The sequence below is a fragment of the Porites lutea genome, chromosome 4 (assembly GCF_958299795.1).
Source record: "Porites lutea chromosome 4, jaPorLute2.1, whole genome shotgun sequence".
NCBI classification, from domain to species: domain Eukaryota; kingdom Metazoa; phylum Cnidaria; class Anthozoa; order Scleractinia; family Poritidae; genus Porites; species Porites lutea.
The window spans coordinates 10,716,641-10,733,280 of record NC_133204.1 but is presented as its reverse complement, the minus strand read 5'-3'; the positions used below and the strand labels follow the sequence as shown (position 1 = coordinate 10,733,280).

The following is a 16,640-nucleotide window of genomic DNA, read 5'->3' as shown; positions in this document are numbered from 1 at the left end:
ATATCATCTATAGTTCACAGGTAGTGTCTACAAAACAGCTGTAAGTTATGGTATTTGACAAAGTGTATAAAATTACTAGTACATGTACTTTAAATAATGTGCTAAATTCAGAGTAACTACCGGGTTTGACAAGTACCATGATTGGAGGAGTAACACAAGCAAGCAAACATGCACTGTGATTTTAAATTGATTCATGCTTTCAGCCACATGTAATTGAGTCACTCATCTTGCAGTCTTTAGTTTTGAAATACATTTAGTTTTAAAATAGTTTGTGTCTGAAAGGAATCATTTACCAAGCTGACAGACAGACTCACAGGACCCCTGAGGCTGATTTCACTTGCCCACTGGGCTACCAAACTTCTAGTTTTACTTGCCCTGGGCAATCAGACCTGGGTTTTTTCCTGCCCTATGAGAGAGCTGAAAAAAGAACCTTGTATAAAATTATACAATATTTTCTTTCACCTTGCTGAAGCAATCATTCATTCAATCTAATTCTCACACTTTAGCTAAACAGGCAACTTTACCGCCAGGGGCGTAGCCAGCTCATAGACCTGTAGGCCCGGGCTGACAAATTTTTGGTTTGATTATGCATTGTTGGGGTGAGCAAAAAAGTTTAAGAGGTCAAAGTCAGGTTGGTGAGGTCAGACTAGTCATGCATGCAATTTTCAGGATATGCGGAAATGAAAGTCAGCCAGGTCTACAAATAGTCAGAAAGCTGGCTACGCCCCTGACTGCTATACATACTATGTACTGACACTTACCAGAGCCATTCCCATTCTTTCCATTGGTACCATTAGTTGGTATGGTGACAGTTTGTGCAAAAGACTGACTTTCTACTTCCTTGAAAAAATCATGCTCCTTGTGATCAGGAGAGTTTGGAGACTGTGGTCCATGATGTCCATCTAAATGAAGCTGAAATGTTTAAAGAATTATATTTGAAAACCAACTTATAGACAAACATGTACATAAAAGAATAAAAATTATTCCCTACATGTAAATTGACTGGCCTGCCAAGATAAGCTCTAGCAACCTGCGGGTCAGTTCACTTTTGTGAAAATTAAAAAAGGAAAATAAACATTATTGTTGTTGTTGTTGTCAGCAAGAAGTACACTTGAACCTTCAAGCCAACGATGTCACGAAAGATATGCAATTAGTGGATGAGGAATTGAACAGCTAGGAAGTTATTCTCGTTCTATCTTCTTTTCTTTCAAATGAAAGTAGCCAGGGATCATCCTTATACAGAGTATAGTAGCTGGTGGAAATGCCTTGCCCCCATCCATTAATGACAGCCCTGTCTAGCATTTATTCATAGTGAAGTATACATGTTCGTGTAAATGACAAATGTCAAAATACCTGTGTCCCATATTGCTGTAGTGCTCTCGCTGCTAGGGTGGCCAACTTCTCTCTATACATTTGTGCCACACGGCTGTGAAAATAATTAATAATGAGGAGAAGAATAATCAAAATTTATCGCCTTCAAAACAAATTCCGACTATAACAAGTTAAGCATAATCAAAGAAACTAACTCTTGGTACACAAATAAATGTTTGTTTGACGTTATGTTTACTTCACTTTTTTAACAAAAATTCGTCCAGTTTATGAACAGCCTCTGAAGACCATGCTGATATCCGTAATGTGCTTTGGTTCCTATCGTCATTCTGTAAAACCAAACAATAAAAATGATAATTCTAACTGCATCACTTACCTTCTGTATTTGGCGGAGGAGTCCTCAGTTGAAAGGTTATGCTGCCTAAAGAAGGCATTCTAAGAAAAATAAAAACACACGGAAATACTTATAATGGACTCTGTTTAATTCACTACAAAAATTTTCAGGCCAGTTTAACACTACATGTACATTCAAAAAGGGAAGAAAGACAAAGTAAGGAAATAGGACAACAACAGGTCACTGTAAGAGCCTATACTATTTCCACAACTTTTTGATTTTCACACATAAATGTAACAAGGAGAAAATTGGGCAATCAGCCTTTTCTAAATTCAGGGGTTTCAATAAGCACCGACGACCGACGAAACGTGTCAGCTACTTTGCTCAGAGAAGTTGGTTACTTTCCACCCCGTAATTGAGGCTGGGAATGAAGTGTTAAAGAACAATTCAGACAAAACTCTAATTAAACTACTGATCAGCACTGACAAAAGGAAAATTACTACAGTACTGTTGATAAAAGTCTTGCTAATGTATATCTTTCTTTTACTAAATTTAGTACCCAGAATGATGAAAATTGCATTTTACGGCTTCTAAAGAATATAAAATTTTCTGGCGGAGAAGAAGAGAAGAAGAGGGCTGGCAGCCCTTTTTTGACACAGTCGGTTACCCTATTCAAACTTGCTGGCTACTTCAATTTTTATTGAAATGCCTACTATGCAGTTGTATAGTTGTTCTAACTAAAAATTTTGTGCATTAAATACTATGGTATGGCCATTACTTCTGTAAAATGAACCTTTTCAACAGACCTTTCACAAGATACTATTTATCTACTAGCATGCACTTCTAACTTTTGAGTATGTGGATGAAATCTTATGGTATCACAATTTAAATGAAACATTCAGGATTCGAAATAGTAGGTCGCCCTTTGGACAACCATATATAGAAAAATAGAAGAAAAATTGAACCAAAAGAAAACTCTAGCTGTTTTATTCCCCACCTACTTGTTGTATTTACCCAGCAACTTGAAATCATAGTGACATTCCTGAAGTTGCAGTTATAAAAATACCTGGATACAGGTGGAGGGAGCCTCAGTAGTACTTTTGGGTTACTTTCAATTTTCATGATTTCTTTGGAACACTCAAGGAAAAATGAAACTTGGTGCTACCAACTCATAAAGTACATTTTCTGCTGTAAAGAGATTTACAAACCCGATGTTTTGAGCAATATTTTCATCATAGTGAGGGGCTGTGGCTTAATTAAGATATCAGTTTTCGAAGTTTTCACCCTGGACATTATAGTTTGTCAACTTTTTTGCTCATCAGAATCATTTGAAAGTAACCCCTTGATTCATTCCAAAATACAAAAACCTCTTAACTTATTTAAAGGTCCCCCTATTTCAAATCAAAGTCAAGACTTTGAGCAGATTATGGTAACCAAACAAAAAATACTGTGTTATATCAGGTCTGATATCAGAGCAACGAAGCTATTGATCACCCAGCTTTAAAGAAAACTCAGTGGAAGTGATTCCACCTAAATTAATATTTCATTTTTTTTTTCACTGGTCAACAGGTCATTTGAAGAAAAGAACCAATTTCGTTATCAAAATGGAATAAAAACAGAACAGCTGATTTAACGATCAAGATGTCGCTTACCATGAATGAAATAATGAATTTACGGCCAGTTTTTCAAGAAAAGAAAACAAAACAGTGACTCTTGAACAATAATAAGAAAACTAAATCATTATGCTTGATTTAACCAAGAAATCAAGATTTCGCTAACAAAAATCAGCATCACGTAATGGCCCTCTCGAGAGTACAAAATGACTTGAAATGAAAGATTCCACAGAATAACCCCTAAGAATTCTTTTATAACTAATCTTAAGGCCAGTCGAAATAAAGGCTAAATTGGTTAACAACCGATTTTGTTCCGTGAACGAACTCCACAAGAATTTTTAAAATCTTGTTTTCTCAACAATTCATAAGCTCTCACCGCTTTCGCGTTGCCACCAACTTGCATTGCCCTCAGCTGTAGCCATGTCCAGTTTGTATCCAGTTGTGTTGATCTTCAAAAATTGAATAAAACAAAGTTAAATATCATCCATTAAGAGATCACGTAAACTTTTAAAAAAACATGAGCTTAAGGAACTTATGATCGATCAAGCTTTATCCCAAGTACGAATGATCATGGAATCGATGTGCTTTTTTCTCACAAAACGACCAATAGAATGAGAAGGGACAATAAAACACAAACTTAATATTGTTTCCTCTACCTTATGAACGTTAAGTGAACACCAAGGGATCGATGAACAGCCGAACAGTCAATGCACAGAAATACCCCGTAGGTTACTGATGCCCACGTTGGATTGTTGTGTCCGCAATCAAAGCAAGTCTGAAAACAAATTGGAAACTTCAAGCCATACACGAGAGGACAAGACAATCAAATTTTCACTAATGAAATATTTACCTTGTTTTCTGGCTGAGATTTTAAACGCTTGAAGATAGCAGCGATATCTTTCGGACCCACTGCCGGATCCGCCATTTTCTTCTTCCGAGAGAAGTTTGGAAACGTCATCACTAACTTAATCACGTGATAAGATAGGCCATAGGCAGAGAGAGGGTTGACACTAGTTAAACGTGGAAACGAGGCTGTTGTTGCCCGCCAAAGAGGCGGGAAAATGAAATCGGACAAAAATTTTGTTAGACTACCGTTAGACTTTGAAAGAAATACGCCATCAAATCAAAGACTTTTCGTTTTGTGTTTCCTTGGAGTATCTCTTGCGGATTAAAACTACAAGACCATGCTTTTTGGCCTTGGGCAAAGGAGGTGACAGTCACAAGATGCAATCCCACGCTCACAACCAATTGAAGCATCACATTCAGCAGCCATTATTCAAGCTAACGACAAGCTCTGCTCCTTCTCCTCTAACTTCAAGCTCGTATTTTGCAAGTCCGATCAAATCTGTGTCTCACGGGCATCAGTTGAATATACGACCTGTCAATTCACCTTCCAGTAACTACTTTCGTCCCAACACTCCGAGGCAGAAAGAAAGAGGTGATCAAATACAATTTTTCTAATATACTGCGAGGAACGAAATTTATAAACCTACCTTTTATACTTCTAGAAACAGAGAAAGTGGAAAAGGAAAGAGCGCAATCTGCAGAAAGAATCCAGACCTTGCACACTCGTCTACATCAAGAAGCAGAGAAAATACGGAAATGGAAAACGTCGACAGAGATAGAAATAAAAGACAAGGTACGAATACCTTGTAATTCCTAATTCTGTCTCTTACGCAGAACATGTTCGCGAGTTTAGACGTATCCTCAAAAAACAATTCAGTCAATATAAGCTTAATCCCTAGCGTACTTATCCCCCGTTCATTTATATATCAAGTGCTGTGCTCCTACGGTGGTCTGCTCGGGAGTTGAGAATTTGCCAGTTATGAATTTTTGCCTTTACCGAACACTAACCCCTGGATAAGAAAGTGATTTTAAAGAGGGGAGCTCCTTATTTTGGACAAAGACAACGGAGAGCTTTGGGAAGCTTTGCAAAGAATTTGAAGAGATATAATCTTTGTTTGCAAAGATTACCACTGTAAGGTTTAACCCATAAAGTGACGCTTTTGAAAGAAAAGTAAGCTTACATTTTCTCGTCGTTGTAAGAAAGGTCAAGACCGTCCGAAGAGTATTAGGAAAACTCTCAGGTAGCACTAAGCTTATATTCTACATCGTAATTGATTTTTAGTAAGCACTTTGCTCACTTGTTTTTCAGTTTCACCCGTAAAGTAAATATTATTTCTTCCAATTACGCATCAAATGAATTTGAGATTTTGAACTCTTTCAAAAATCATACCTTGAGCCTCGTCTCCAGGGTGGGGTATTTGCACGCATTTTTAAGCGGCATGGTGGGGTTACTTGCAGGAATCTGCTGGTCCCACTGTGGGGCATTTGCAGCTTTCTTAAGAAGAAATGACATATGCCGGACAAATTGCCCACGGGGGATAGGCATGCTTGGAATTGATTGAGCCATAAGCTATAAGCAATCGTAATCGCCACAAAATCGTACACGGAAACCAGGAATGATTCACAACCTCTTCTTTTTATATAAAATGAACTGTCTCTCTTACTTAGACTGGTTGGTCCCTGCTGTTCTTTCGTCATTTTCTTTACCTCTCTATAAGCAGGGGCGAATCAAGGGATTTTTTATTAGAGCTAGATCCAATCTCATGCCCACTGTTACAACTGTTTCTCAACTAATAATTGACTCGCATTGCATCGCAATTTATTAGGTTAGGACCTTAGGAGGCAGCATTCGCCGTCCTTTCACAACCACCACCTGATATGACCATTCAGTTTTTAAGTTCAGAACATGAGCTATAGCCTGAATTTCATCCGGTTACTTCTACAGGGGATAATTTTTTCTGTATCTATCTGAGCTCAGACTTGTACCCACTTAAGTTCCAACCTTAGTTCCCAACTTTTAACATACTGAAAAATTCTGACAAAATGCAAAAAAGCTCGAAGAGGGCAAAGTCAGTTGATGGAGCCTAAGGTCTGTAATGTCACCTTCAAGGCAAATACCTACTCTTTTTTCAAGTGGTCCTTACAATACGTTACAGTTTTTAGTTAGAGTTTTTAGGTTGTTTGTAATAGCTATTTATAACCCTCAGTCATCAACGTAACTATTTTTAAAACTGATTAACAATTTAATTTGAAGTAAGTGCACTTTACCAAAGATGTGAGTAATAAGTACTTCTGTTTTGACAGGAGAAAAAGCTTCAAGAAGCAGTACAAACGATTGATTCGCAGAGAAAGTCCATAATTGAGTTGCAAGTATGGCGTTAAAACAAATAGTATAGAGTTTACGTACTAATACTTAATTAAGTCCTGGGATTTAGCACAGCAGGCTCCTCAACAAAAAAAGTCTCAGGAATTATCGTCACTCACACGAGTGTAAAAAAACAAAAAATTACTTTAAACCCCAAGCGGGAAAAAATACCAGATGAGATACTTATAACTGACAAATTATTTAGGCTCTCTCGAATTATTTTAGTTTGAGGTCATCCCACAGGTAGTTGTGCCGTTTTTGCTTCCCATGTCCATTTTGTAAAATTGAATGGAAATCCGAATGAGCAAGACAAAATGGTTCACTTTTAATTTAGTCAAACCCGTGCCTTTTGAAGGAATAATCATTTTTCTAGTCATATATTTCGAGACAAGTTTTGTTGTGGTACTATTATACTATCGATCTTAGGATTCTCTTCTAAAACAAGATGCATGGGTCAGTTAGGAAATGGAAAAATTGATACTTTATGAAAATGTTCTAACGGGGGAACGCATCAGTTTGGTCACAGTTCATTTAAAGCGTCTAACACAGTGGAAGGATTTCGAGCGATTTGTTAGAAGGCCACTTAAACAAAAGATAGACAAAGACTCAACTTTATACACCTATTTTCAATAAAGGTTGCTTTGGGATTTAGTCAACTCATTGAAACGCAGAATACAATGCAATGCTTTGCTTGAGTGACCACCAAACAATGGCTTTCAAAGACCAAAGCACGATTCCCAAAGCAACCTTTATTGAAATAGGTGTATGTTTCCTCTTTTTAAAATTCTTAGAAAAGCTCCATGCTGTTTTTGTTGTTAACTTTACAGTTTCAGAATGAAAGCCTTAGCACAAGGCTACAAGAAGAGCTTGCAAACAGAGAAGAGGTCGAACATAAGTAAGTTTAAAAAAGAGAAGTTGAAGGTACTTCAATTACTAAAATGACTGGAATTTTTCTATTAGAAAATATCCTGATAGCTCATAGGAAACGGTTTCTTTCATTTAGAATCACTTCCACGCGTGATATGTGCAACGCCCTGAAGGACCATGTTGCCAAGGTGGGGGAAAACCTACAAAGGGGTAAGTATTATGATTTTATACTTAAATTCCTTTACTAATTTATGGTGTACAACCAACCTTGCCAACCACTCTTTTCTTTCTTCTATGCCGTATGGGCGGGACAAATCTACATTCTAACTAAGCCTTGTCACGTGGGCATGGAAGGGATTCCTAGATGGATATTCAGTTAAGCTTGCGACAAATCATTATGTGGTGTTGAACCAAGTTGGGAAGTAAAGATCTTTTTATTCTTTTTGTCTGATTTTTTTCTCAGGAGAGAGTGACCGGGACGAACTTCGATTCGAAGAGAAAAAACGTCTGGAACAGTTTCAGGCCAGGATTCATTTTATAGTTTACCATTATAAAATACAAAATTCTTGTCTTTACGCGGACGTCTTTCTATGACAGACATAATGATTCCAAATTATTTATTTGTTATTATTTTGTTTAATAGGAACTGGTGGTCAAATTTCAAGACCTGGAAATTCAACACACAGCAAAATATAATGAAATAAAAGTTACACGTAAGTCACTTGCGTCTGTAACGTTCGGAATTTCAGCCATAAACAGACTAAGGACATTAGCTATATTGATCTTTTTTTGTTTTTCAGTTGAGGAACAGATAAAGGACCACAAACAATATGTCTTAGAATCTTCCGAAAAAATGGATAAAGCGGAGAGTCAGGTACTTCTTCAATTCTCTTACGCAACTGTGGAACCTCCCACCAAGCGCTCCTCCTGCTGCGGTTATAACAGACACCTTTTCGAGAAAAGGTTCTAAAGCTTGTTCTTTATAATGCAGATTTGTTTACTCGAGAACGAGAAAAAGGCAAAGGAGGGTCACATTGCCACAATAGAAGCAGTTCTCGAGAACAGCAAAGAGGAGTTAACTTTCCTAGAGAACCAGCTAGGTAATTAAATAGTAGTACTGACAAAACAAAACACGTTTTCGTGAAGGGATACCATGGCTACCTGCTCTAGTGCTGGAAAGCAGTATTTGATAAATTATAAACCTTGTTCTGAGATAAAATTCTGTACATTATATTACAGAATCTTTTCAAGACAAGGTAAAGAAGCAGGAAAGTGTCATCACATCACAGCAGGTCCAAATTCAGAATACAGAAGAAATGCTACGTTTGAATGCGGTGAGAAACAATTTATTGTGTACATTGGAGAAGACAGTTTGATCTTAATATTTTAAATGGTCTCGGAAATGAAATGTTTTTCGCAAATTCTTAAGGGGGAATGCAAAAGAAAAGAAGACGAGAGGAAAGCGATACAATCACAACTCGAAGACTCGCAGCAGCTGAATCAAACATTAAAGGATAGCGTTCTTGAGATGAAAAAGGAGCAAAGATTAGTATTAGATGAGTTGGAGACACAGCTTTCTTCGTTGATAGAAGAAAAACAAACATTGGAGGAAAGGCAAGGTGTAATAGGCCATTCCCTAGTTCCAAAACCTCTCACTTTCAAAACGAGGCTAAGTGCAAAACCTTTCTTGTGAAAATGAGGTTTTTTTTGGATGAGAATGAGAAATAATTTTCGTATCAATAGTTCGCTAGTTTGCACATAGTTTCGCCTTGAAACAGAGGCTTGGGCCACTCGGAAATGGCCTTATTAAAACTTTATTATCATCAGTCTGATCTGAACATGCACCTATTCCGACAAAGATGAATCCTCATTACTTGAAACGTTCGAGTCATTTTCATAAAAAAAGTCAAAATAACAGTGTATTATAAATTGGCAGCAATTTAAGCACTGTAACTGTACAATAACGTTGAGGGTTGACCAATATACTAGCACTGTATAACGGTCCATATAAACCGGAATGTTACGATTCATACGGATCCTGCGGATTACAAAACTCGCGTACGGTCCGTGAAGAGCTGTTGACGGTCTGTAAACTTCATCTCATTAGTGGGACTTAGGATATTTTCGAGGCAATAAAAGGTTTGTCGACCTGCACTCTTCGCATAGGTGCTCAGAATACGGACTGCTAGCAATGCTGACGGTTTGTACGGAGCGTGCGTTCCGTCAATTGCTCTCAACGGTCCGTAACAGTGCGGCAGTATTGGAAATATAATGACTGATAATGTTCGTCAGTTTCCCTTTTTTTAATGGCTCTACTAAGCCAAATGATAATGTTCTTATAGTTGTGCTTTCGTTGTAGTTTACAAGATCTAAACGTTGCCAATGCGACTGCTACAGAAAAGATGAAAGGCCTACAGGTTGAGCTGGGTGAGTGAAGTGTTTCCAATTTTGTTTTGCTCACAAGAAAAGAACCTAAATAAAATAATTATTGTGTCGTTATTCTGACCCCCCAAAATTTTCTGCTTACTTTAATAGAGACCGTTACAAGAGAAAAGGAAAAAGTCAACACTTTAAACAGCCACATTCTAAAAGAAAAGGTATGCCTGCATCCATGAAAATAAACTAGATTGATTTGCAAAGTGGTTGGGACAATATGGTAGTGTTCGTTCATCGAGAAAAATCAAAAGTGATTTTAAAACGTCTCCAAATTTACATATTCGTTCATCTTTACCAAGCTAAGTTACTGGTGCTTGGTTCTTGAGTTTTTGGTTTGCATTATTATTTTTTTTTTTCAAACAGATTTGCAACTTACTTTTTGTGTTTTCAGGGTGAATTGGAGAAAGCATGTGCAGACCTACAGACAAACCTTGCAAAAGAGTTGGAGAGAACGGCCTCTAAGGCTGAAATAATCCGGCAATCGAAAGAAAACCTGGCCCAGCTCCAAGTTAGTATTTAGTGAGCATGTCTCAGGCATATGTTGACCTGAGCATAAAGAAATCCATATAATTTTACAAGCAACAGAATAAGAACGTAGTTTGATCCTTGAGGTGCAGACCTTTTGTTTTCAAGAAAATTTATGTATCAACTAACGTTTGTGTCAATGCATACCGTACCCCACGGTTTTCTTTTGCCTGTTGTTGGTTTTCAGCTTGCACCGCTGATGGGAGTTAAAAATGTTTATGTATAATTTGAATTTATTCTCTTTTCCTAAGGAAAAAAATTCCTCAATGAAGAATAGCCTTGATCAGGCTCACAAAGAGAGAGAAGAGCTTAAGGAAAAGATACGACTATTAACGCTTGCTTCAGAGGAAAAACAGGTGAACTTACCAATAAATGCAATACATAACTGCTTAAATTGTTAGCTAAGTAGACGTTCAGGGCGTTTTTCGGTATGAAAGCTACACTATCTGATTTCCAATTTGCAGAGAACTATCAGTGATCTGGAAGGAAAATTATATAATGCCAATTACAATCAGAAATATCTATCAGAGAATGTAAAAGGTCTTCAAGAAAAAATCAGCGAAGAAAGGTAATACAAAAAATGGTATTAAGCGCTATTGACTAGTCTCATCTCATCGTCTAACTCTTGTTACGTCAAAAGTATAACTTCATTCCGACCATTCCAAAATTTGACCGAATATGTCTCTTTTAGAAAGGAAAAAGACGAACTGCAAAAATCAATAGCAGACCTTGAGGTAAGTTTTCTCTCTATGTCTCTGCAACAGAAATAAAGGTCACTTTGTATTATAGTTTTCCAGGCTTTAAAGCGTCATCGGTAAAACCCTTGGCTATGCGGGAAATCGTTTCTTGTTTTGTCATTCTGAATTTCCTCAGCTATGGTTTCTGTAAATGTGTTTTGTTACTTGCTTATCTCTTTTAAGGCGTCCGAAAGAAAACTGAACGAGAAAATATCTTCCTTGGAAGAAAACGCATCAGTGCTGGAAAAGAAATTGATGGTAATTCTTTAATTAGGCCGCTTTCATTTCAACTAGGTATATATGTATAAAAAACTATACGGGTACATGGTCCATCATTGCGCGCAATATAAAGAATCGCAATGTTGCAGTTTCGAAGGTAGCTTACTCCATCTAGCAACGTCAATTTGATTTACGGAAGAAAGCATTCCATCTTCAAAATCTTGTAGAATGCGGCGCGCCATGTTGATTGGGACAATTATTTAAACATATTCACTGACATATATCGACGTTTTTATGTCGAAAGCCAGACTGTAAATTCTTAAAAACCAATTCTGGCTTTTCGTCATCAGAGTTCTTCGGAAGACAGGAAAGGGTCTGAAAAGGTCATAGAGAGACTCCAAGAAGAGCATCAAAATCTAAGGTACTGTAGGCAATGACTAACGATCTACCATTAGTCCCTACCAAAGACAATAGAAAGCGCCGAAGCACCCTAAGGCGCTGAAGCGAGTAAGGGGTTCGTGTTTGAGTTTTGCGTTTAAAATGGGAGAATTTGTTTTGCTGTAGTCTAAAGAATAACCTGAACTTAACAAAAATATTTTGAACGCTTTTGCTTCAGAGAACAGTATGACAAAATGAAAGAAGATATTATGATGCAGGATGAAGAACGGACGTTGATTTTAGAAAAAGAAAGAGAAAACGTAAGAACGTTTATTCAACTCATAAATGTTTCACACAGAAACAGTCGTTGATCATAATCAAATGTCTCCGTGTAGAAGTACTAAAATCTATCGTAACTGCCCTTTTAACAGACTCAGAATTTAAAGGACGATCTGAAGGAAAGAACAAAGCAAATAGAAAGTCTTGACGCCAAGGTAACAAAAATTAGCCTCTTGGCCATTAAATAGCCACTGTTCACGACTTGGCACTGAATTCAATCTTAATGAATATAAAAAACACACTACAACTAACCAATGAATTCAAGTAAACAATTTTTAGTCTTCGTGTGTTACTTACTACTGCTTAGCTTGCGTATCATATTATCTTTTATAAGATCACGACAATTTTACATATGATTACTTCACGCACTAGCTTTAGATAAAGATAAAATGTAATATAAATTTTAACATTGTATCAGCATGGTAGGCGATACCTCTGATAGAAGCTGTGTTCTGTTAGATAAAAAGTCTCCAGGAGCAGCTTGCAGCCAAAACAAAACAAACGAAAGAAGTGCAACAAGAGGTAAGGTTGAAGCTTTTCCTTGAAATCTGAAGATAACGATCTTTTTTTTCCACATCAACTCTAAACTAATTGGATGGAGATCTTGCTTTGTTTTAGAACAAGACACTGAAAAGCAAAGTTACCACTCAAACTAAAAACGCAGACAAATCTGAAAATCAGGTAATTCGTGATTTTAGAAACCTAACATCAATTAGTAAAAAGAGTAAACAGATTAAGCTTTTAAACACAGCAGAGGCGAAACTATTTTACACCTGTTTCTATCGCAAATGTACTCTAAGTGGAACATTGCTGGAGATAGGCTGGGTATTTTCATAGGGTAGTTGCTTGGGTTGTATAAGCAATGGAGTTTGCAAGAACCCGAAAAAATCCGGAACTTCGAAGTGAGCCCTCTCGATGAGTTCTTTTTTTGTTAATGTTGGGACAAACTTCGTCAATAAAATGTGTTTAAATAAAAATAAATACTAAATCCGGAACAGTGTCTGGGATTGCGTTATTGCCTTATTCCTTTTTAATCATCTAATCGAAGAGAAACAATTGATTCTTATTTAGTTTATGTTAGTGTGCTCCCAAAAATACTCTAGTGGTATCTAGTATAACTTTTACATTTTTTATAACGTTAGAAAACAAAGTTATCCAATGAGCTGAGCGCCTGTAAAGAACAGATTAAGGACCTAACACACAAGGTGGGACTGGATCACTAAGCTGTGACTAGAATAGAAACGTTAGGTGGTTGTTGTCCATACCAACATTATCCATATGCTGTTTTATTTCTTCGCTTTTTTCACTAAAATCTTTACAGTTAAAACAAAGTAACAAAGAAGAAGAGGCAGCAAGAAACCACTCAGCAAACGTCAATGCAAAGGTACTATACATCGGTTTTTTATATCGTCTACCGACACACATCGTCACTGCCTCGAAGAATGTCTGTGGTTCATCTATTGCTTCGGGATCCTTAAATTGGCCAAAAGAAAAAAGTGCACACGCAGAAAAGGGCCATAAAATGTTAAATGTTGTGTAACAAACAAAAATTGCTATACCATTAGCACAGAGGCTAAATTTTCCTGATTAATTCCCTTCAGATGGAAACTCTAAAGGAGGAACTTTCAATGAAGTCAAAAGAATTGGAGAAACGCGAAGAAGAGGTAAGTGGCTGGATTAGAAATTATAATTCATAAAATTGTTACATTTATAAATAAATACTAATATAAAGGTACACGCGTCATCGAGCCTTTCTCGGGTGTTTCTCTAATTTAGAGTTTACACAGCAAAAATGGTAAATTTAACAGGTTAAAAGATTTAAAGAAGAAACAGAAGAAGCCATGAAAGAAAAAGAAAGCACTCAACAGAAATGTGAAAACCAGATGAACGAACTGTGCGCAACGCTGGAAAAATACAAGGTAAACAGTTTAACTAGTTTGAAATATATATTCACCTTAGGCAAACTCAGTTCTTTTTATTAGAAGAGACGGGCGCTCTCGGCTTTTTTTTTAAATCCAAACCCTGAATAATGTAAATCATTTTACTAATAGACAGCTAAAAGCTATCTAATATGTGTTACTCACAAAAGTTTGTCTCGTCTCTGCCGTAGCTGGAAAACGAAAAAATAGTGGCCCAAAAGGAGCGAGAGCTGGAACTCTTACGTGCTAATGCAGAAAGGGAGTCTCAAGACCAACATGTGAGTTTATTAAAATAAATCGTATTCTAAATACGCTATCTCGCTATTGCAGTTGTTCTATTTATTTATTTATTTATGGAAAGTAGTAAAACACAGCTTAATTGCCCTAATACCGCTTCTGATAGCATCTATACTACCATTCCGGCTGTGGACCAGATAAACCGTAAGATGCTATAAAGCTGTTGCTAATTTCTTCCTTACAAACGGTTTTTTCGAATTCCTTGCTTCAGAGTAAGCAACTCAGGGAAGCCAATGAGCAAATCGATAGACTGGAGAAAGAAGTGAGACTTTTGAGAGTAATGCAGGTAAAGCTATCAATACATGTATGAAAGAGTAAAAGAACATGTTTTCTAGACGCGAGACTCCGGCAAGACGGCCGACCGTTAAAATGCCTGACAGTATGGTCGAACTACGATTATCTAACATATGCATTGTCGTTTATCCCAATGACACAACGTTTTAAATCCTTTTTGGTATTCTGCTCTAGCAAAAAGATGATCAACGATCTCAAATTGAAATCTCCGAGACTGTAGCTTTGCTGAAAAAGCAGTTGGAAGAGAAGGTAGGCCAACAAACATATACTCAATAACAAATACAGTTTATACGCTCGCTCACTCTCATTAACTATCCAAATCATCGATAGCCAAAAATCTAAAATTCTCTATTCAAGGGAAAACACTAAGCCCTAGTTACTCTCGTAGTACATTAAATGAATATAATTCCACGACAATACCAATTCTTAGAATGAAGACATCAAGCTCCTACAAGGAAAAATTGAAAAGCAAGACAAGGTAAATGGAGCATTTCATGTCTTCCCTCTCCATTTGATTGAACTGACGAGATCAATTTTCACGAGTATTATGTTGATGCTCATTTCACTCATGTTAAATTGCATCTTTAGCCATCCAAAACCGCTCGTGAGTCCTTCTCTGAAAAAAAACTAGCGACACCAAAAGTAATCACTCCACAACCACCTGCAGTGGTTCCCGAAACCCCAAAACAGCCTCGAAGCATTCTGAAACAAAAGGAGGTCAGTCAAAAGAAGAGGAGAGTGGTGTTTGCTGGCTCAGATGAACTACATTTCTCTTCATCAGAAGAAGAAGAGAACGAGTTAAGCCTAACAAAGGTTATTTCTTTTTTACTTTGAGCTATGACTGTATATTTTTAATTAAACTGATAGACAAATCTCTTTCAGTGTTGCTTTTTCCCTTCATAGATTGGAACCAAAGGCTCTAAGTCTGATACAAAAGAAACCAGCGAAAAGGAAAATAAGAAGACCACTCCACGAGCTAATGTTCGATTTTCTCCAAAGCCGTCACCTTGGAAAAATGAACTCTCTGGGGAATCAAAGTCTCCATTTACAGAAGTGCAGAAACTAAAACAAATTCCTCGTGGAAAGCCTATCGCTCAACAAAAACAGAAGAAGGTGCTAAGAAGTACATATTATTTTTCTGGTACACAGTAAGATTAACTAGTATTTATACTTAAAACATTTCAGAAAAACATGGCTTGTAAAACCACATTAAAAGTTACTTTGAACTCAGTCTTCGACCGCCCTCTACATTTCTCTTAGATAATGAACTTGTGGTCATGATAAAAAAAAACTTCTTTCCTAATTCCAAATGATTGTCACTTTAAAACTGATTTCAAGTTTACCGGTACCTAGGATTCCTTATTTCATCTATTGTGTTTTCTTCAATTAGATGAAAATCCAAAGCGAAGAAACTGAGGAAATGGCCAAGTTTAAGGAGTTGTTTCCGGATATGAGCAGTCCTGATTCTCTATATGACAAATCTCCGGTAAAGTAATACGATTATCATTATCATTATCATCATCATCACCATTATTATTATTATTTGGAATTTTAAACCGTCTCGAGTCGGGTCGAATGTTGTTCAATTCCTAAGCAAAAAACACCTCGCCATAGCAAGATTACTTTGGAAAGACCATATTTGTGAGCAGAATAATTTTGTCGGTTTGGTTCTGAGGACTTTATTGACGGGTATGACACGAGTATTGCCGGTTTAGTTCTGATGACTATATTGATGGATATGAAGGTTTTTTAAAAAAAACTATACCTGCACCGGCATTTAATAACTGTACATAAAACGGGATATGTTGTAACTTTTATTTTGCCTTACAGGGCAAAGGGCGTGGTTTACGCCAAACTACTAGACCACCATTCAAGAGTAAAATAACAAAGATTAAACCAATATCAAGAAAGAAAGACAATCAAGAGAGCACTTCTTGGTTTGACTCTGATTCACTCTTTGGATTTGGAATGGAGGGCGAATAAAATTTCCGCGTACCAGTTACTTTGGTTTGGTTTCCTTGTTTCTTTGGGCCACTAGTTTCAGCAAGTCAAATGATGCTCTTTATCACTAATCCGAAACAAAGACGCAAACTGAACGGAACAACTCATGAGTTATGCACTTGTCACCAGCTGGTACACTTG

The 16,640-nt window shown here is 37.0% G+C and overlaps 2 protein-coding genes across 2 annotated transcripts in view; one reads left to right on the top strand and one right to left on the bottom strand.

Moving 5' to 3' along the window:
* LOC140935832 (ADP-ribosylation factor GTPase-activating protein 2-like) overlaps window positions 1-4,234 on the bottom strand; it is an 18,040-nt gene extending 13,806 nt beyond the window's left edge. The window contains exons 1-6 of the mRNA XM_073385408.1: window positions 4,127-4,234; window positions 3,933-4,051; window positions 3,653-3,725; window positions 1,706-1,764; window positions 1,354-1,426; window positions 762-912 (exon numbers count right to left, since the gene is read on the bottom strand). Of these exons, the coding sequence (XP_073241509.1) occupies window positions 762-912; window positions 1,354-1,426; window positions 1,706-1,764; window positions 3,653-3,725; window positions 3,933-4,051; window positions 4,127-4,234 (583 nt within the window). The remainder of the gene's footprint in view (window positions 1-761; window positions 913-1,353; window positions 1,427-1,705; window positions 1,765-3,652; window positions 3,726-3,932; window positions 4,052-4,126) is intronic.
* Window positions 4,235-4,390: 156 nt separating this feature from the next.
* Window positions 4,391-16,500, top strand: LOC140935831 (uncharacterized). Its single transcript, XM_073385407.1, has 35 exons — window positions 4,391-4,714; window positions 4,785-4,915; window positions 6,427-6,492; window positions 7,315-7,382; window positions 7,491-7,564; window positions 7,818-7,876; window positions 7,998-8,067; window positions 8,155-8,228; window positions 8,346-8,454; window positions 8,594-8,688; window positions 8,784-8,968; window positions 9,714-9,781; window positions 9,890-9,951; window positions 10,182-10,298; window positions 10,567-10,671; window positions 10,780-10,883; window positions 11,007-11,049; window positions 11,236-11,310; window positions 11,622-11,692; window positions 11,888-11,969; window positions 12,081-12,143; window positions 12,448-12,510; window positions 12,607-12,669; window positions 13,131-13,193; window positions 13,310-13,372; window positions 13,590-13,652; window positions 13,797-13,907; window positions 14,099-14,185; window positions 14,416-14,490; window positions 14,673-14,747; window positions 14,929-14,976; window positions 15,087-15,311; window positions 15,402-15,611; window positions 15,889-15,984; window positions 16,329-16,500. The coding sequence occupies exons 1-35, from the start codon at window positions 4,501-4,503 to the stop codon at window positions 16,479-16,481; spliced, it is 3,330 nt and encodes a 1,109-aa protein (XP_073241508.1). The 5' UTR covers window positions 4,391-4,500; the 3' UTR covers window positions 16,482-16,500.
* Window positions 16,501-16,640: the final 140 nt, after the last annotated feature.

What these genes read in the sequence shown, in the direction of transcription:
- LOC140935831 (XM_073385407.1), top strand. Translation starts at nt 4,501, where the DNA reads ATGCAATCCCACGCTCACAACCAATTGAAGCATCACATTCAGCAGCCA. An exon ending in AGGCCTACAGGTTGAGCTGG is followed by an intron (nt 9,782 to 9,889) that starts GTGAGTGAAGTG and finishes TTACTTTAATAG; the next exon opens with AGACCGTTACAAGAGAAAAG. An exon ending in GGGAGTCTCAAGACCAACAT is followed by an intron (nt 14,186 to 14,415) that starts GTGAGTTTATTA and finishes TCCTTGCTTCAG; the next exon opens with AGTAAGCAACTCAGGGAAGC.